This window comes from Nyctibius grandis, chromosome 13, assembly GCF_013368605.1.
Source record: "Nyctibius grandis isolate bNycGra1 chromosome 13, bNycGra1.pri, whole genome shotgun sequence".
Taxonomy (NCBI): Eukaryota; Metazoa; Chordata; class Aves; order Nyctibiiformes; family Nyctibiidae; genus Nyctibius; species Nyctibius grandis.
The window spans coordinates 13,374,367-13,395,546 of NC_090670.1; the positions used below are offsets into that span (position 1 = coordinate 13,374,367).

At 38.1% G+C, this 21,180-nt stretch overlaps 1 protein-coding gene across 2 annotated transcripts in view; it reads left to right on the forward strand.

Moving 5' to 3' along the window:
• Nucleotides 1-21,180, forward strand: part of AFF2 (ALF transcription elongation factor 2) — a 340,529-nt gene that overhangs the window by 72,895 nt on the left and 246,454 nt on the right. The window contains exon 2 of one of the 2 annotated variants that reach the window (XM_068411834.1): nt 14,457-14,577. In XM_068411834.1, coding sequence (XP_068267935.1) covers nt 14,457-14,577 — 121 coding nt within the window. Of the gene's footprint in view, nt 1-14,456; nt 14,578-17,378; nt 17,467-21,180 lie in introns of those variants that run through there. The other variant, XM_068411835.1, reaches the window with a different exon arrangement.

Here is a 21,180-nt window from a genome sequence, read left to right on the forward strand (position 1 = left end):
CTAAGACATGGTCAATGGGAAGTGGTTTCACTCTTGCTGCTGCCACTGGTTCATCCTGTGGCCATGAGCAAGTCCTTTAATCTCTCCATGCCTCAGTTTCTCAATTTGGAATGCGTGTTGCTAATGGCAATTAACTGCTTAACTAGTGTTTGCACATTGTTCTGAATTAATAGCTTCAGGAGAGCCTTTGTTCCCTCTTGTTACCAAATTTTTAAATATTAACAATGGGAAAAGATGAGCTATTTATCTGATGAATCACAGGTTCTCATCATTCGGTGTGGCAGGCAGTCCCATCTTCTTTCTTTACCTGATGATTTCTATCAGCATTATGAGATGGAGGCCTGTAAAATGTTAAATCTTCTAGATCAGGTCTGGCTACAAAATCCTATTTAGGCTAATGCTCTGATGTGACTGTGCTGTAATCCAGTGAATTAACAGGACGGTTGTTTAAAAGTGGGCAAACCATATTTTATTCGAAGAAATAGCCAGAATCTGTGCAGAAGTGAGGAATGTAGTTGGTACAGTTTCCTCAGGAGGGTTCATCCTTGGCGAGTTGACCCAACAGAAACACATGAGGTTAGTATTGATAGACCTGCTCTCCGTAAGGGCAAGCTGAGGTATGGAGGGACCAAGGCTCTTTCTGGTCAGGTAGTGAAACACCAACATAGAGGAGAAAAGAATCCAAGAAGTCATATAAGCAGATGCTTTTATACTTATAGAGTGTATTCCTTCTGATATTAATTTGGTACAATACCAGTTAAAAGAACATAAAGCTGTAGTTCTGTCTTCTGGCTGCTGCTTAATGTGTTCAATACCTGGACCACAACGGTGAAGAGATCCACACAGTCACGGCCAGATGACCTCCTTGAAGCTGAAATCATTAATTAAAGTGTTTAAATCATCAAAATGAGTAAAGGCAGATGTGAAATATGGCTATACAGGTGTAGTCACAGGGCTCATAGCTGACAATATGCAAATTGCTGTAGAGGCTGTTAGTGTGCAGTGCTGTGCTCCCCCCGCTGACGCACTGAAAAGCCGCATTTGGCCATGGTGACTGATCCCCAGGAGCTGGGGGCTCCCAGTGTGCAGGGAGGCAACCTCACCAGGACCTCTCTTTCTGAGGATTTGGGCTGTGCTGGCCACGGAGGTGAGCTGCCTGAGAGTAAAGGCTGACCCTTCCTGTGGGAAGTTTTTACTTGGTGTTTAACTTAACGTTAGGCTTGGTTCGTTTTGCTCCTTCCATCAGTTCTTGTAGGGCATGTTGTCTGATATGGGCGTTTGTGGCTCAGGAGAACCAGGCTAGATCTGTCAAAGCCCTTGGTTTTGTCTCTCAGGCTTGTCTTAACCATAGGTGGGTGTTATGTGGCTATAAAACCCACTCTGTAGGATTGTTTGCTTGAACAGATGTTACATTGGCTTTAGAGCTGTAATTATTCTTTATTTATGTCTGGTTGCTTGAAACTGGCATTTAAAGAATGACAGATTCTGGGGTAATACAGAAATGTGGGGGGGTTTGAATTACATACAGTATGTTAAGTTAATGTGAGGAGAATAATCCACATTGTAAAAATCAGAGAATCCTTCCTAGACTGACAGTAATATTCACATTTTTTTTTTTTTAGGCTTTCAGTGTAGCAATGTAAGACTTTCAAGTGGAAAATTGTTAATTTACTATAATGAATTGAAATGTGAAAAAACAAATATTTAGTTAATTGCCTCATAAATCTGTCTGTTACTATCAGTGGAATTAAATTGATAAACAGTTCTTTAAAATTAATTTCCACATGGCAATGTGCAGATTTTATTTTATTTTATTCAAACCCCATTAGGTATTTGTATGAAAGAGAACATAAATTTGTATTTCTGTCACATTAAAGCGTGTGTGTGACAAAGCACACATCTCTTACCGTGGGTACTGAGGTTTTAATACATTTGGCATAATGAGGAGAGCTCAACGTTAGTTACTTTCCAAAGCAATACCAGCAGAGAAGTGGAAGTACATCATATTTATGATTGTATCATGTCGCTTCACTGTTGACACAGCTTAACTCAGCACAACTGAGCTTAAGTCAGCACAGCTTAAGTCAGCACAGCTTAACTTTGCTCTTGGGGTCAGAGGAACTTGGACATGATGCTTGAAGGTCACATGTGGTTTTAGGCTGTTGCCAGTGCTGAAAGCGCTTCAAGAGGCTGAGGGGAAGGCGGGCTCTCTCAGGGGGACTATGAAGCTTATTTCTGGTCACTGCCAGGATGGGGGTTCCTGGTGAGAGGAGGAGGTCGGTGTTTTATGTTACTGGGCCCATATAGCCTCTGAAGCCACAACTCTGCCCAATTTCGAGCCTGCTACAGTAGTGCTTGTGGGCCCTTGGTATGAAAGGAGGTGGAAAGCTGAGTGCTCTGGTACTTTAATCACCTAATGACACTATACCCTGTGCAGTATCAGTTTGTCAAAGTAAGTGGGGCACTGCACAAAATTAAATCATTTGATACACTCCATCCTTCCAGCAAATGTAATAAGAACATCCTTGATGACCTCTCCCAGTGACATTCAGCAGGAGAAAACTTGTCTCACAGTGTATGACCCAACGTTCTGGAAACGCACATAAAGATAATTCCTTCTTGGTGTATGGTATTGTTAGATAGTCTTAAATTTCAACTTGATGGTTGTGATCTCAGGGTTTAGTGGTGGATGAATGGTTGCAAGTTACAGCTGGTCTTACGGTGAAGTTTAATGTCTGAGAGTCAGGATACCTCAGTTTTCTTCCCACAGCCTTCTCTTACTTCTTGAATGGCCATCTTCAACTCACTTAAATTTTCATTCCCTCAATTGTTTTGCTTGACGGTAGTTGCTCCTTGCCAGAGGTGTAATCAGGCATGATTTGCTCTGATTCATAAAGAGCTTTGAGATCCCCCAAAGAAGCCAGCTAGAGGGACAAAATGTTAGTGATAACAGTGACCTATAAGACTTCAGAGGAGGGAGGTTGCAAACACATTTGCATTTAGATTTAATAATACTTTAATAATCAAAAGAAGAAATGTAATGTTTAATATTTAAACAAAATTGCCTTCATTTTCTTCTCATGTTAAGTGAGTATTAAAGCAGGATGAAAGCTAGTTTACATATTTTTACACTAGACTGTTTTATTATTTAATACTGAAATGTGCTGGAGTTGGCCAGTCTCCAATGAATATGACTTAACTTACATTGCATTTTAATATTTGCATGTTACATAGTATAATATTTCTATTAGACAAATGGTTGATGGTAGGGAATTTCAAAAGGATGCACTTTTATTTAATAACACATTGTGTTCAAGTTATGAAAGTAAGTGATATTCATGTGCTGATTGACAGCAGAAGGGACAAAAATATAAAGGGTTTGGAGTGTAAATAACTATTATTCAGGATGCAGTAATCTATGTGTCTGGTCTTGAAAATGCATGGTACAGTTAGTGCTGTGGGACGTGCACCTGAGATTCTCCAGAGACTGAAGAGCACAGGAGCTTCCTGTCTGCCTGTAATAAGTGTAGGTGCCCCACAAAAAAGTATGTGAATTCTCTTCACAGATTCAATAAAATACAAATAATCTTGTTAAATCAATCAGGTTTTCAGACCTACATGAGTGGTAAACCTTGTTTGAGATAAGGCAATAATTTTCACATGAGTTGTGAAACTCCTTGCCAGAGAGTACTTTGTTTAAGAGCATTCTTTGGAGAAAAGTCTTCTAGAGATGTTAAATACAAAGATACTGGGTCCTTTGTGCTTAACACATAGCTTCATGTGCCAAAAATGTCTCATAGCAATGTCAGTATTTTGTCAGAGGCAGGATGGGTTAAACAGAGCTTTGGTCTTACTTTCTTCCGGGAATTTGGCCTTAAATGGCTGTGCTTGCTTCATAGTGATATTTGTCATTCGTGAAGTCAGTTATACATATGATATTTCAAACACATTCAAAACATAATTGGGGAAACAGATACAGTTTCTATTTGGCTCTGGAAACTGCAGTACTGGGATAATCATTTGCATCACACCCACCTTAAAAATTCAAATAATTTCAGACATGAGGTTGTAGTTTTCGCCAGTCTAAATAAGATTGTGTTATGATTTTGCTCTGTCTTAAGAAGTGAAATTATTTTACAATTTTTTTTTAAGTGCTCATTTTTAGCTTTCAAATCCCAGGGCACGTTTCAAACTTGTGTCAGTAACACCTACATGCCGTATCCATAATAGCACGGCATTCCCATGTTGAGTTAAGTTTAAGGGTGTTGTTTTTTCAGGGAGCATGGTACATTTGCCTTACCTTTTCTCAGTGAAAATGTCTGTGATCTGCTGCCTGGTGTATATGTGTGTGTGTGTGTGTGTGTCACTACCTACTGTGGGATAGAGGCAAATTTGATTATTCCCCAGTCAGTTGGTTGAGATGTCGTGTGTGCGATCTATAACATCACTAAAAATATGAAAAATGTGCTTTAGCTCCAAGCGATAATGGCCTGTGGGGTAGGTTGGGAAGCTTATTTGGTATCTCACTTGGTGTTTGTTTTTTTTTTTTAAGAAATTCCTAAATTTCTTTTAATTTGCTTTTGTCAACGAGGAAATCTGTGCAGTCGATATCTGTTGTAAATAATGACCGTAGAAGCTCTGTAGCTCTGGCACGTGCTGATTTGTACTTAAGACTTTTTAAAATCTTGGCAGTGGATGAAAAATTTCTATTAGCATGAGGAATATAACAGAAAAGCTGGTTGATACTAATAAGTTGCTGCTGCTTAGAGTTGGCTGTGTTATGAGACCTGGCTTTTTTGTCATTATTAAATGGCAAGGTCCCATCCAACCCTCATTGAATTCACTGGGAAAATTGCCAGTAGCATCAGTTGAAGTTGAACTATGCCCTTAGAGAGGATGTAAACCTCAGCAATGCTGATGAACTTTGTGCTGCTTTGGTTAAATTATTTTGTCATACTTTATACTCTGTTTATAAATGAGGAATAAACATTATATGTTTGCTGAAGAAATAAGCAGTATTTGTTATAGATTATCTTCCTCACTAGAAGCCACTGATGATGATAATCCATTGACCTGCTGACTCCGAATCTGTTTAGGAAAAATAAGTACAAAATATTATTCTTTCCTAAGCTGTGTGTAACAGGCGCGTTGTTGCTGTGAGGGTTTTTAAGGCCTAGTGGAAGAAGGCTTAAAATTTGGAGTTTGAAACGTTCTAGGTTCTTTCCAAGCTGATGACCATTAAGTCTCATGAAGCTGCAGAATCATTGCATCTCCTGTAATTTGCTAGTGTCCCAGATGGGCAATATATTTCACAACAGCATTGAAAAGGGGATGCTTGTTTACTTGAATCTGAGATGAGAGCACCTTACATTTATTTGATCATCTCTTTCCTTTCCAGTAGATATTACTACAGCAAATGGAGGCAATTATATAGGGTTTCAACTGAGAGAAGAATAATTTATTTAAAAGATAATTTCTTTAGCCAGTGTACTAAATAACAATCAATTAAATTTTATTAGGCTTACGGTACTATTTTTATGTGCATTGGGGTCTCTGAATCAGTCTGTACGTGTGCACTGCACACACAGACCTGCGTACACTTCTCCTTCAATCTAAAATTGATGAATGAAATAGTCATCCTACTGAATTCTTAATTTTCCTGTGGTGGTATTCTTCAGCATGCGTTAAGTTTAAGAACATGTGGTTAAAGAGCTGCACAGCATGTGAAAATGCTCAAGGGATTGGGATTAGAGGTGCCTGTTAGTAAATGAATGCATTTATTAGAGCTGTAGGAGTAGCACGGAGGCACTTCTCTGATAAAATACTCGAGCAGTTGAGTCTGCTGATTCACCTGTCTCCAAAAGGTTGTGTTAATCAATGATTGTTTTGTAACATTTTTTAAAAGGCTAGATTTATTTCTGTTAGCTGTCTGTTGCATGTCATTGCCAATATTTCAAGAAAATACAAACTTGTGGACTCCATTTTTAAGGAAGCATCCTACAAGCGCCCAGGAAAATTTTGAGTAGCAGTATTAAAGAAAAATTTTAATTATAAATATGAACAAAGGTAAAGAGAAAAGTAGAGTTCCAAAATGTGTTTCAGCTCAGAGGTAAGAATGCAATCTGTATGTGTTAAGGGATAATAAATTAAAGATTTTGTGTGTCCATATATTAAAATACATTTTAGTAATTGAAAAAGTACAAAAAGAAACTTGGACATTTTCAAGAAATTTTTCATAATTTGAGGCATCTAGCTGAAGGAAAAACAGACTGTAACAAGCATTGTCAGAAGATCTTTAATTGCATCAAATTAGTGTTATGCCTTGGGAGTAATATATCTACAAATATACACTTCGTAGCAGTACCCTGCCATGTTTGCTGTTGATGAGTGTAAAGAATAATGACAGCATGCAACTAAACACAACTATATTCACCTGTAACACATTAATACATAGAATGCTGGTGCTGATGGGCATGTGAAGCATGATGGCAGCTAGGAAGCCGTTAGGAGATATGCTGTGAAATATGTTTGAATTATAGTATATATACTTTGGCAAAGACTTAAGAAGAATTAAAAAATAACCTTGGGAAATGGCTTCATTGCCATCAGTGAATTTTGAAGAAACTTCAAATCCCCGGAGAGATCAACAGCATTTAAAAAATATTAAAAAAAAAACCCCTGTCTTATCCTGTTAAACTTGTAAGGGCACTGAAATTCCGAATTTAGTTTGAACCTCCTTCCCTGTTCAACCCCCTTGTAGTAATCAGAGTCCCCTTACAGTCACAGCATATTACCCATCTGATAATGCTTCCTAATCCAGCTCCTATATCCTGAATGTAATTCATGTGATGCCAAAAATGCTCATAAATTTCACATTTATGTAAGTTTGTTACAGTTAGTGGTTTAGTGTAAATCATAACTAGAATACTGGATTCCAGGTGTTTCTAGAAAGTTTATATCAATGCCTTAATGTGCATTTATTTATTAAAAGAAAAAAAAGGCAGCAAAAATAACCCCATAATGGTATTTTAACTAGCTCATTTATTTATGTATCAGATGTTTACTTTTACAAATATCACGTGTTGGAAAGCTATTTTATGTGACTGGTCTAATGACTATTTGTCTTTTAATGTCCTTTTGGAGCTGTGATTATAACCATTTTTCTCTTCAGTTTTGTTTTTTTTTCCTCTTTTCCTTCAGTTTTGCTTTTGTTTCTCATACTGCAAATTTGAACTGACAAGACGACTGTAATAGGACTCCAAAACATACCTTGAACACACATTGTTAACCAAATTACAGTTGCTGATGTCATTTACACGTGTTGCCTTTCAAAGGATGAACATGTTCATTTAATTTGCTTTTTAAATATCCATAACAGTGTCCCCAAGCATTTTAATAAAACAGAAACAGTTAATTATTGCCTAATAAGGATATCCAAATATAGTGGTCTGCAGTTTGCATTTAAATATATCTGACAGCACTTCTCTTTTGAAGAGAAAATTGTGTAAATTGCCAGTTATTATAATTTTTAATAAATAAGTCTTATCTTGATTCTGTTTCTCTCTTTCTTTCCCACCCTTCTGCAATACTGTTCAACAACCATACTTTCAGTGGGACCATTTCTATTACAGAGTGATTGAGCTCTAATTTACACATCAATTACCCAACTTCATGGAGATTTTCATGCTCCCCTAGCTGACATCAATGAAGCATAACTGCGTAAGCGCTTTATTTCATCCCAGTTTTTGATAACTCAGACTGATAACTAATCATATTGAAAGACAATGTGCTATGATACAGGAAACAATAAATGCTCTCCTTTGAAACCTCATCTGTTCTTTATATGCTTACTATTCAGGAGCTTATCTCTGCCATCCATTCCCCCAGAATCGTTCCTTCTAAATTCATGTTAAGGAAAGGTCTGGGACTGCATAATACCAAAAAGAGGAGAAAATTGTGTGAAAATAATGTTTTCTAGGTAATGGTGGTGGTGGGGGAATAACTATAAAGAATAAAGAGTATGACAAATATAAACCAAACCCTTAGCCTCCTAGCTTAAATTTCTGTAAATTGCCCAGGGGTCTCTAGGGTGTTATTTTGTTCAGAGGCTTTAATCTTCTATATTCTCTATCAAATGTGCTACAGGAATGGCATTGTTTTTAATGCAAATTGTTAAGAGATTTAGCTCATGTGGATAGATAACCAGTGACCATCTCAAGTGTTTCTCTACAGAACTGTTGAACATCAAAGACAGAATATTCTATATTTTAAAATAAATCATTTATCTTGAAGTGCAGCGATAGATACGTTCTGTGCTAGATACTTTCAGTAACTATTCATGCTATGAAGAAGAACACAACATTAAAGTAAATGTTAAATATGAAAGATAGTGAGAAGTTGTAAAGCTATTCTATCATGGCTTGATCGGTCTCTGTCAAGTAGTAACATTACCAGGACAAAGATGCAAGTTCAATGGTGATAAACAGAGGAAGAAGAATTTTGCTGTTTTAAGTGTGGTATTGCTTATGAAGTTTATCATAAGTGAAACTAAGACTTCAGATGAGCAGGGAAGATATGTTCACTTGGTCATATTTCTGCTTAAAGATCAGGTTTTGAAATTCCCCTCATCTACTGAATACATTTTAAGACTCACAATGAAATTTAAGACCTGTGTCTGCCTTTTATTTTTTATTTTTTTTTCATTTGAAATAAATGTGGTGAAATACCAGAGTATATACTGGGAGAATCTGAATATACCAAGGAAGCCTGTTCTCCTTCCCTTGTACAATATTGTAGTACTCTGCTTTTGCATGAAATCATTGGAGTTGTGGTGAGATAAATCTGGAGTTATGTACAGGTGAATTCCCATTGTAATGTGTTTGCTAGAAGTAGTCTTTTACCTAATTTGATTATCAGGTGAAATGCTTTTTGCCTTACATTTTTACTTGCGTTGAAAAGGAACTGCCCTGGTGTGGAGAAGCAAGCAAGCATTTTAATCATGGGAATATTTTCATTGACCTGAGTTGGATTTCTCATGTAAGTCAAATACGTTCATGAGTGGTTTTTGATTTGGGATGTTTAATACCTTGTGCAGGCATACGAGTTAGTTTTCGAGGAAGCCCAGTTTCTGAGTTTACTACACCAACTTCCTGAGTACTTGTGACAGAGCAACAATTTTGTCCCAAAGTCAGAACTATGAAGAAATAACCTTGGGAAAGGACTTTCCATTCTCAAATTTGTATCATTTTATATCCACTGTGTCTTAGTTTAGAAGCTTGTGTTTATTTCTTGTTTCCACAAATGACAAACATTTCAGTTTGAGAACTTCTTTCATCATTTAGGCATATCCGATAGTTTGAGGGTGGTAGAACTAGTACAGAGGGATATTTGATTTGATCATAGTGTGCATTTTTGTGAATTCAGACATGTTATTGAGAAGAGCAACTAATTCTTCCCTAACTTGTGGATAAATGCTGTTTTTCTTGAATGTTGTTCATTTATCCTCGTGGATGTAGTCTGTCACTACTATAAAGCCTCTCTGCTCCAGCTTTTTTATTGATTCTTTCCCTGTTGGGCTTTTGTTGTTTGGACTGAATCAACAGAGTGGTGTTCTGTTCTCATTCATGATTCTTCTGCCACATTAGGTGTTTGATAATTTTTTTTCTCTTCTTTTTCTTCATATCACAGTGACTACTCCCTCAAACTTGTCTGGTCTGACTTCTTTCTTCTACTCTTTCTCCTGTCTTTCAGGCTCTTGTCTGCCTTGCCTAGTCTTCTGTGCTTTGGGAGACTACTTCTTTGGCTTTAGTTAGCACATCTTGGGAAATAACCCCCAAATGTTAGGTCTCAGCCTTTAGCTGTTGGTGTTACTTCTTCAGCTTTCCTTTAACTCTTCCCTCTAACCTCTTGCTCTGTTGCAGTTTGTCCTAAAAGGTTTTTTCTTCTCCCTCCTGATCTTTTGCACCACATCCTCTCACTTTCACCACAGACGCTTGCACTGTCCTTTCCAATGCCCCAAATTTTATTCTTCTTCTACTTCTCCTTTTTGTAGACGGTGCATATCTGCTGTCCATCTCTTATCGCCAGATCCGCATTTTTAGCTTCCAGTCTGAAACCTATGTGCATGCTTGTTATCTTTTGCCTTGATATAACTTCCTCCTGCCTCGGCCACCTTCTCCCCTTCTCCATTCTCTCCTTGATCTGGACTGTCCCTGCAGGTGTGAAGGGTGCAGCTCCATGGGCCTCGCTGACACTCTGCAGATTCATACAGGCTGAGCACCTGGCCTGTCACAGTGCATCAGCTCACCGCTGTCCCTTAGGGTGTCTGTAGCCGAGAAGAATGACGAATGGATGCATGCTGATTTTAAAGGATTAAGTATCAAATGCTGTTATTCAAAATGCATTTGCAGCCTGCCTCAATGTTAAACATACCAAAACAATAATACAGTTATGGTTGCTGTTCTTTCTGCCATATCCAGCACGTTGGTAATTTGTAGATCAGTGCTCTCATGTGCTCTTGTAGCATTCTTAACTGCTCACCATCCCTGATCTTCTCAGATTTATGTACAGACTTCCCCATTCAAATTCAATTATTAATCTAATAAGTGGTAACAAAACAATAAAGCTCATGTATTTAAACTACATTGTCATGTAATAGCTGTGTCTAGGGAACTGGCCCTCTCGGATACACTATCATGGCCTGCAGAGGTTTTCTTCTAAATCTCTTTTCTTAAAATGTTTGCAAAAGTCTGTATTTGTGATTTCCTACTCTACTGGCTTTAGAGGAGTCACAAAGTATTTCTCATACTAATGAGACAGACTGAACTCTGGTGTTCCTTGTGGTATTTGACTATAGTTTTCACTGACACCTTCACCACTAATCACATATCTGTATTTCACAGAACATTAGTTAAGCGAAATATTAAACATAAGTCCCAGAGATGGCATTGTGGCTGCATTAAGAGTTTCTGGAGAGCATCCCATTAGATTCTCAGTGCACTGCAGCCTCAAGATGTAATCAGCATCCCTCTTTGTATTACAAGGAACCCAAAGAAGTTGTTATCCTAATCTCTGCATGATCTCATATTTGACTTTCCGTAGCCACAATCAGCACCCTGTCAAGCATTCCCATAGCAAAAGTACATTTGCAGAGAAATAAACCAAGTAATTGACCTGAGAGGATGAGCAGCCACTTCCTTTTGAATAGATATTTTGTACACTTAAGGCTGCAATGTAACTGTGTGAGTGGAAGGTTCAAAATGAACCTTTAATTTCTTTTTTTTTTTTTTTTTTTTTTTTCTCACAAGAAAATATATGAGAGAAAGATTTGGACTGATGCAGAGCTAGCAATACACGTAGGGCTTTGCTTGTGTTGTAAAATGGGTGCTCACAGTTTGGTAGTCTATAAACATCGTTGGGGTTCAGGGCATGAGATGTGCCTTTGTGCTCACCTCTTGGGTGCATGGAATAGATATCTTTCATAAACACACACACTAAAAGATAAATACTTCAGTATGTTGTGTTGGAAAATACTTTTTTTTTCCAGCCTTTTGCTGTTAACATTGTAAATACTGTCTTAGCTTAAGTTAATGTCTTTTAAAGTGATTATGCTATTTTGAATTACTGCTGTTTTTATGATTTTTGACTTTGAGGTTTTGTAACATGTCACAAAACGTATCTAAATAATCATAGACCCTTTGCTGCTTTTTCTCAGATAGGATATGACATAATGCCTTGCTTGGTTCCCTAAATACTTTGCATGCTTAAGACCAGAGACAGCTTTTAGATAACAAAGTGCTGGAACCTCACGTGAAGGGTGAGATCTGTTTTGTGCTGTAATCCGTGATTCTGAGATCTGTCTATTCATTGGCCAGATGGAGTTTGATTTGAATGAGCCCAGGATTTCACCCTGAAAGTCCAGGCCAAGGTTGCCATTGGGAATCTGTAAAACACAGCTCTATCTTTCATGAAAAATTCTTTCTAAAGTGAATGCTGGCAGTGCCTGGGATAGGACTGCTCCCATAAGCAAAGATTACTTATGCAGGATATAAAAACCTGCTTACACTAGATCCACTCTGCTGGTGGTGAAACTGGGCTTATAACTTCATAATGATCTGCTCTTGCTGCAGGAGTCACACAATCTATGGGTCAGACTGACAAAGAAATCCCTGGAAAGATCCCCCCTGAGAGGGGTGAATACAGTGTGTTCCTGCTGCTCCTGGGCTGGATTATTCCTGGGCTAAACCAGTCCCCTATTCCAGAAGAGTTGTGGGGAGAGATAGAATCAACCTTGCCCTCATCTTCGTATACCGATCTGGGAAACAGTTTGTACTCACTTATTCCTATAGCTGTGGATTTTAATCTTGATTTAGGACATGAAAGGAAGGGAGACTCATGCCCCCCTTCACTTTTCAGTGAACAGGTCGCTTGTGGTTTGCAGTATTGTGTCAGCAATATGATCACATATAGTATAGTAAAGTGGCTGTTGCTTACAACAACTTCCCTTCCGTCTCCCTCACGAAACCAGCAAATAGTACTGTAGCTTCTGCAAAAATACCAAGAATGATTATAACAATTCTGGAGCTTGATGTTGGTGCCAGTGATATCACTACATCAGGAGGTGTTATAAATAAATAAAATGTGACATCTTTAGTCTTCTAACTTATAAAAGGAAAATGTGGATGGAAGTCATTCAGGTCAGCCTATGTAAGTGGCTTTGCATTCTGTTTACAAGTCATACTCAAGCCTTATTCAATCCAAGCCTGAGTGATCTTGGATTGCTTAAACCAATATTAATTCATATTTTTTATTTAGGAATTTTATTGTGGCATTCATTTTTCTTTTTTTCTTTCCTTCCCTCTACAAAAACAAGTATATGAGTGTAAGGATACATGGAGTCATCAGGCAACAGACATATGCTTTCCTGTGCTCTCTGCAGGGCTTGCAGGTTCAAACACAACCTGCCTGAATCATAAGAACTTTAATTGAGTAGATAAAGAGGTCCTCATAATTATAAACTGCAGTAGGTATAACAAGAGGCTAAATAGATAGCTGTGGTTTTAATTAGCTGGTGCTTCAAATTAGTAATTGTGGTTTCACTCAGAAATCAGTGACTTTATACACTGTTAAAGCCTCATCACTGTGCAGTTCATTCCTCATTATATCTCTCGGTGTGAAGCTTTCAATACAACATCATGCTGAGCTAAAAAGGCAAAAGTTGTAGATATTTGGTTATCTTCCAAGTGCAGTGGAGCTCTATGGAGATTTAATTCATTCTCGCCAGAGATAGAATTAACTGTTCTTTGTTACGTATGTAATATGTATGTTTGTATGTATGCATTTGTACATAGAGGGTGTGCATGGATGTGTGCACGCATGTCCAGAATCTATCAGGGAAATACTGCTTACAACAGATAACATCAGTGCATATACTGAATCTGCTCTTCAAATTGTCGTCTGGAATTTGGTAGCTAATTAACTGACACAAAGCAGAGCCAAAAGCCTCATAACAAATCAAATATGGGTTGAAAGCACAGAAATGTCCCTTAATGCTTGTCACATGAGAGGTTGTCAGTGCAAGTTGAAGCATGCATCTTTTCCTTTCCTCTTTCCTTTTTTCCCCCTCCTTCAGGGTTTTAATTATATCTTTTCCCTCAGAGGAGCAGGAGGTAGTTTGCAAAGCCAAAAGACCAAAGTACTTCAGTGCTATTCAAGAGGGAAGTGAATGTGGTCTCTCAGCTTGTCATCTCGGTCTGGCAGGTGCACAAAGTAAGCTGACATACAGATAAGTGCCGCTTGCGGTTGCTACACTGATGCGCTAGATCCTTCTCTGTTTGTTTGTGTGTAGAATTATCTGATACTGGAATTGACTATCCTGAAGTCTCTTCCAGGAGACTGCTACAAAAACACTTTTTAAAACCCCCTTGACACCCACAATGAAGGCGTACATATATTTTAACAAGCACATGGGACGTTAGGTGGTCTAAATCAGGTGAGGCTGAACTGGAGCGTTGGGATGGATGGAGACAAGCGTTTCACAGTTATATGGATTTGAAGATGTTGCTGTGCTTCCTTGACATTTGTTTTCTCTGCACAGACACATTCTTTGTGGGCACGTGTGCGTTTGTGTGTGTGCACACATGTATTTTGCAGACTGTTCATACCAATGCGTCAAAATGTATTTTATTCTTCTGCATAATGCTCTGTTAATTTGAAAAGAACATTTTTGTTTGTTTCCATTTTAGAAGTGTACTGACTGTCCTACTGCCCAATTTCTTACAGCATTATGATTCCAAATTTACATTTGGGGAAAATAATTCAGTGGCTGCTTCTTTCTTTCAGAATTGTCCTCAGGAGTTATATTGTTTCTGTTGTTTTGCTGCTCTGATAGTAACGAAGATGTAACTAAATTATGAGGAAAATAATGTGTTGTCTTTTTTTGTCTTTCTCTTCCTCAGTCACTATGAGCAAGACCGGAGTGCACTTAAGCGGAAAGAATGGGAGAGAAGAAACCAGGAAGTCCAGCAAGATGAAGATCTCTTTGCTTCAGGTTTTAACCTCTTTGGGGAGCCCTACAAGGTAAATTGCATTGTTATGCTTTATGTTTTCAGAATGTCTTTTATCTGAATGCATTTTACAAATACAAATAAAGCTTCTCATCACCTGTAAGAAATGAAAGTATCGCATCTGCCTTCGTACTTGGTACTCTTGAATACACTGATTATCCAAATCAGCATATGGCAGCAGAGCAAACTGAATGCTCTGCCCAACGTTGCTTGCTCACGTTGACAGAATGAGGAGTTTTGGTTACAGTCCTGTTCAACATTTCTTCCTCTAAACACACAGCAAAGTCCTGCAATAGAAGTATGTGCAGGTGATATCACTACAAGTGGATTTGTACCTACAAAGCTAACACTTAGTCCTTTTATTTTTAAGAAGAAAATATACTTAAGTAGTTAAAACCAATGTCCTCTCTATAGATAATGAGTCCATGAGCTTTCTTGTGCAATCGTAACCATCCAAAGAAGTCTTTTGGGAGACTGTCTCAATCTTTGGGGAGCGTAACAAGGGTATGAAAGGGACTTATGACAAGTCTTATTCTCTCTAAGGAGCTTTGCTGCCTGAAATTTTTATCACCAAGGGATGTCTCCCTTTATGATTTCTGCTGCTTTGATTTTCAGTAAGACATTCCCTGAAGAATTCATCAGAATGTAAATTTCCATATCTCTTTCTCCTCCCAATCAGTGACATCCATTGAAAGGCCACCACTTCATCTTTCCATTTTACATTGTTAGCAGCTGTAGGGAGGATGAGGGCTCTTTGAAAATAGCCCAAAAAGAAGGAGGAAAGACTGGCATTGTTATCAAATGGTGTCTAATAATTATAGACTGGAAGAGTGTGATGGATACACTTGACTCCTAGCTGTACTTTGGTTCAGGCTGACTAAGGAGCAACAGACCTCGTGTCCTTGGGGTGAACTTGCGAGCTGGAAAGCCCCTGACTCACATACAAGGGAGTGAAGGTGTCTTGAAAAATATTTCAAACAGTGGTTTTGAAACCCAAAAGTGCAAGGTAACCTAAATACAGAACAAGATATCAGAGCTAAAACAAAGACATCTGTCTTGTCTGTACTATTGACTAGCAGCCAACTACTTCACCCTGTAAATATTACCATCAGGATGGGCCAAATTTGAGCTCTCCCTGAATTGCAGCTGGACTGCACACCAGGTAACTCTCCCCTTGAGCAGGATGCCTCTCAAGGGTAGAGATTCCTTACCTGAGACTTAGAGATCTTTCTTTACCCAAGGCAGAGAGATACCTTGCCTGTGGCAGATCCTCAGTAAGTGACTGACAGCATGCTGAATTAATACGGTGAAACATCACTAATCCATGTAGCTACTCTATGTAAATATTGTATGGATAATTCCATTAGACATAAACCGTTGACCAAGTCTGAGACTAAGATTGGATCCAGCTGCACCTAGGCTCCAAAAGGAGTTTAGAAAGCAAGCACTCTGAACCTCATGACTCAACAGGAGGGTCCTCCTTACTCTTTGTGCCTCTGGTCTCTGTGTGAATCATTTTAACTTGATTCTAACTCAGTTTTCCTTTGTATGTTTCTTCCATGCAGTAATTAATAAGGTGAACCTTGCCATCAAACTTAGTGAACCTTGCCAAACCACTGTTAAACTGTGTTAAATTCTATCAAACATATAGAACTCTGTCAAATTACTTTACCTCAATAAAGCATATTGCTGCTTTTCTCTTTCAGTGAGTTGTGTTACACTCATGCGTGACACACACTTATTCAGCCAAATAAGGACTATGTACTAGGACAGTTTGTTTGTGGGGTCTTTTTGTTTTGTTTTTATAAAAATCTAATCAATGCACTATTTCTGCATTGGACCACATTTTAGCACCTTTATTCATGGGAATAATAGCTTAGTATGAACTGATTTTTGTTGAGACTTCCTGCAGGTCATGCAAATGTTTTTATTCATGTAAGTGGTCATTTGGATTTCAGTTGGTAGACCAATATGCAAATCACTGAAAAAGTTTCTGTCAGGAACTAAAAACATGCCCCCCAATATCTGTTGTACCCTAAGAATGATAATATCTGATTTTACATCTGTTTAATGTGCATGTATTTGCACCAAGCATACACAGAGCATATGCTTTGTCAGAAACTGAACAACTAAAAAGCAAAAAATTATCCTGGTGATTTTCCTGAGCAATTTTTTTTTTTATACTTGCTTTTCACCTGCTTGGCAGAGAAGTTCGTGAGATTTGTGGGACTGAGCAAAACATAGTCTATTACTATCCTAAAAAAGCATTGTAATTATAAATTGGGAAAGATAAAAATTAAGAGGAAATTGCATGCAAAAATAGTTACATCTGTCAAATTTGCAACACAAAGAGGACTAAGACTGAGTAGGAAAGCTAGGTCTTGCCTACATTTTATATTATGGGGAAAAAAAAGGACAAAGTGATAGACTGGTATTTCCTTTGTAAGTTCTGTGTTGCTAAGAACCAGCCACAGTACAGTTTCCTGGGAACTAACCAAAGCTGGATCTAACGCTTAGTGGATATGTAGTGACTTGTATTCTTAAGAAAGTGCAAAACTAAATTCAGGGTTTTGTTTGTGTTTATTGTAAAATAAAATGAAGAGGCCATGAGGTGAGAACAAATGTACTGCATGTTCAGTTTGAATTTCTTTTCCATTTTGAGATGAACAGATGTTTCTGTGTGGATGAGACTCAAGGCCTGGTGCAAACAACAGGCTGCACCCATCTTGTCTCTTCTGGTTGCTCTCAGTGGGAGCAGAATGAGATGAAACACTGCCCAGCAAAGCCAACTGTTGTGTCCTGTGGAGGGCACAAGGTCCACATCCTCAGCTGGGCTAGCTATACTAATGAGCATCAGCTCAAGGAATGGCTTGGACGTTTGTGAAAGATCTGGGGGTGCGAGGTAAGATGGACACTACGGTGGCAAAGAGAGGGTTGCGAGTGTCAGGTCTCAGGAAATAGAAAATGTCTCTTTTCCTTTCTTTTATTCCCAGACCTGCTGTTCTTACTTGTTTATCATTCCTTCCTCATTTGCTTCAAAAGTAACCCAGAGAAGGGACTGTTGGGGTAGGGAATACCACCACTGCTGTTCTGATGTTTTAAAGACTGAACAACCAGCAGCTGTTTTAAGATCACTCTAAAGTTGGGGATATTAAAACTTGGTCAAAGAAAGGAGCCCAGATTTTCTCATGGAGCTGACTGCCGTTGTGTATCACGAGATGTGTGGAGTATCTGCCTCCATCTATCATCTCTTTGCTCTAGCTGTTAGAGCATCTATCTTTCTGTCCCCCTGTCAAATAAAACATAGGTGATCATTATAGTTTTGGACAAGTGTGTGTTTCTACATTGATTCTTTGTAGTATATGTATGTGTATACATATGTGAAGAGAGATATATATTTCTGTGGTTGTATAAAATACATTCGTACATGCTTACTAAAAGATAAAAGTGTTCTTTTGAAGCTCCACTGTCTCATGTGGGGAAACAACACCTTTGGCAATGTGATGACATCCAGCATTATTTTGGGAAGGTCGGGCAGCGAGGGCTGTGTTGCCCTTTAATGCAAGTGGGTTGCAGGTCTTGCCTCCAAACTCTGATGCAACCTGCTAATGCTTGATTTTGCAGCAGTGATCAGAGAAGTGCCTGTAATGATATGACAACAGACATTTGAAAAAGCAATGTCAGAGTTTTCCCGAGAGAAGCTGCAATTTTACTACTGAATTGTTGATACCTTCTAATGTTTTGAATTAGTAAAGAGTTTCTGAGATGAGTATTTTAGAGAAAGCAGTAGGAGTATTTTTGTTACTTTTCAAAGAAATTGCGTCAGAAGAGTTCAACTTGAGAAAGAGAACCCAATGGGCAGCATTTCCGTTGGGAAACCTTTGGTAAATGTTAAATCATTTATCTTTTTCAGGTAAAGCCCCTTCACGCTATTCAAGCTTAGCATAAAAAAGATCTCAGCTTCTCATCTGTGGAGGTTAGTTTAACTATGAGGCATGAGAAAGTGAATGAACTCTGAAACGTCAAGTTTCATACAAATTTTCACAAAACCCTTGTAAATTGGGCCTATAAGTTTGAGCTCATTAGTTCTTTTCTTTGTAAAACTACAATGCAATAGCTAGCTAGCAAATTAGTCTTCCAATAGGATTCTATTACGGATCTTTTTGAAAGTAATGGAAGCAAATGTAGGAAGGTGAACATTTCCTAAATTAACAAGAGGCTAGAATGAGGGGGAAGGCTAGTAGCCATGAGTCACAAACCAAACATATAATTTATGCCTCGGAATACTCAGAAAATGCTGCATTTCCTTGATAGTGGCAAAATTGTGATTCAATGTGCCATTCAGAAAATAAGATGTACGGAGGTTTTCTTTAAGAAATCAGCCAATTATCTGGAATATAAAAGTAGAAATTGTCCCCAATCTGGAAGTAACAAAGAGCAACCAGAAATTTTGACTGGATTTTTTGTTTGTCTTGCTGGTATCCAGGCTTGTCAAGAACTCTCTGCTTCTCATGAGAGCTCTGAATTTGTTGAAGAAATAAAATAAAAACTTTAAAGTTATACTTCATGTCTTAAATGCAGGTAGTGCACTGCACTACCCACCTGAGCTCATTCAGGTTGTGATGCACTAGTCTGGTCTTAGTTGTGTGTGCTCTAGTTTTATTTAAGTATAAGCCAAATTACCACTCATACTCACTGTGTGTTTTTTGCTTTACAGTCTGGTCCAAAGGCCACTGAAGAGAGTAATAATCCTTCCATTGACTTCAATAACTATTGGATATGAGCTTTAGTACCCTTAAAATATGCTAAGAATGTTTAAATTAATTTAATCTCCATGCTTTTCAGGAAATATATTTTTTTATTAATGCTCCGAGTAAATAACTACAAATAATAATACCTAACATTTATACAGTGTCTTTTATTCCCAGAATGGGAACATTCTGCATAAAACAGAGTTAATATCAAGCAAAATTATATTTATCATTATGTGACATGTAAAAGAAAATAAGTTGAGAGAACCAGATATCTCCAACACAGAAATTATTGAAAAGCTCTACATTCAAATTAAAATATTGATTCCCTCTGTGAGGATCTAGACAAGAGCCATTTAATGTGCTGTGATGTTGAAGTGTTACAGTGATGATATATTTCCAGTACTTTTTTTTTAAAAAAAAAAAAAGTTTTGCTTCCTGGAAAGTAAGCTAAATGCACCCTGGAAGTGTAGCTGAACCAGGCCAAGGTTGCTGGTCAGGCTTTTTTTGATACTTAGTTGTTTCCCATGTGCTGTCCCATAAGGAGATAAGGTGTTTGGGGAAGGAGGAAACAGAACAAGTATGTAAGTGTTTAGACTTCGCATCATAATTCCTGCTGGGCCCTTAAGCACAATGGAATCTCCTTGTTTTAAATTTGGGGGTTGAACAGAGAGAGCCTGGTTTTGGCTGCTGCCCAAACAGCTCATTGTGCAACTCGGTTGAAGGAGACTGCTCATGTACAAAGAGCTTATTCTTGGCTTAGCTAGAATATAATTTTTGCCACTAAAATGACCAACCTAGGGACATAGTGAATAAAAGTGATTCGTGGTTCTCCACAGCTGGGATTATTAACTGTGTCAGTTAGGAGCACTGGCAAAATGTATGTAGATGAGAAAAACATGGAACAGTTAATTTTTAAATCCCTGCCTCAGTGCAGTGGTAATACATGTTACAATCCCTGAGAATGAGCAAAAGGAAATTTGCATTTATTATCTTCTTTTTCAACAATTTTTATGGCACGTGCAGTACTAAGAAAAAGTCTTTCTGCAATACTCTTCTCATCTCCTGACTAGTTCAGCAGTGGGTAATATAAGCAGATATTTCAGGAGAAATCCATGCATGGATTTCTTTTCATCACTCAAACTTCTGCTTAATAGTGGAGGAAAATGGGATCAGTGGCATGGCAGGATCCCTCGTCGAGGAATGAAGTGTGACACTCTCTAACCAAGCACAAACTCGTAGTGCTGCCTTTCCCCATCTTTATGGCCTGGTGTTAAGGCGTCTTTGGACTGTGGCACTACTTGCTGTATTGAGTGGAAAAAAAAAAACCCCGAGCATAAGTAGAAATATAGTTGGCTGTGTCCTGAAGTATCTTACATACACTGCAACTTCATCATTTAATTCCAGACTGTGGAAGTTAACCATCTGCTCAAACAGGAACTATAGATTTGCTTTGTTTTTATCCTTTGAGTCCTGTAAAGTAATAAGGATGGGGAATAAGATGTGTTAGTTCTCTGCTGGCCATTTCAATGGAACATAAAGGTCAGTAAGAAGGCTGGTACTTTGGGTCTCTGTGGGGTGAGTTAGAAGAGAGAGGAAATTAGCTGTGTACTAATTATAGCTTCCAGCTTATTTGTCCAGTTTTTTACAAGTGAAAGGGAAAAGAAAAAGAACCAAAAAAACCCACTTTGTGCTTCAAAAGAAAAAAAGTATAATAGCAGTGAAACACAGATGAGCCAGTATTTATTTAATAATTACTGGAATTCAAAGAAAAGCACGATTCACAAATACAACCAGCCCGCAGGCAACGGAAGAATCCTGATACTTAAGAAAGTGGCAATCATGTCTATTTATGTTCTATAAGA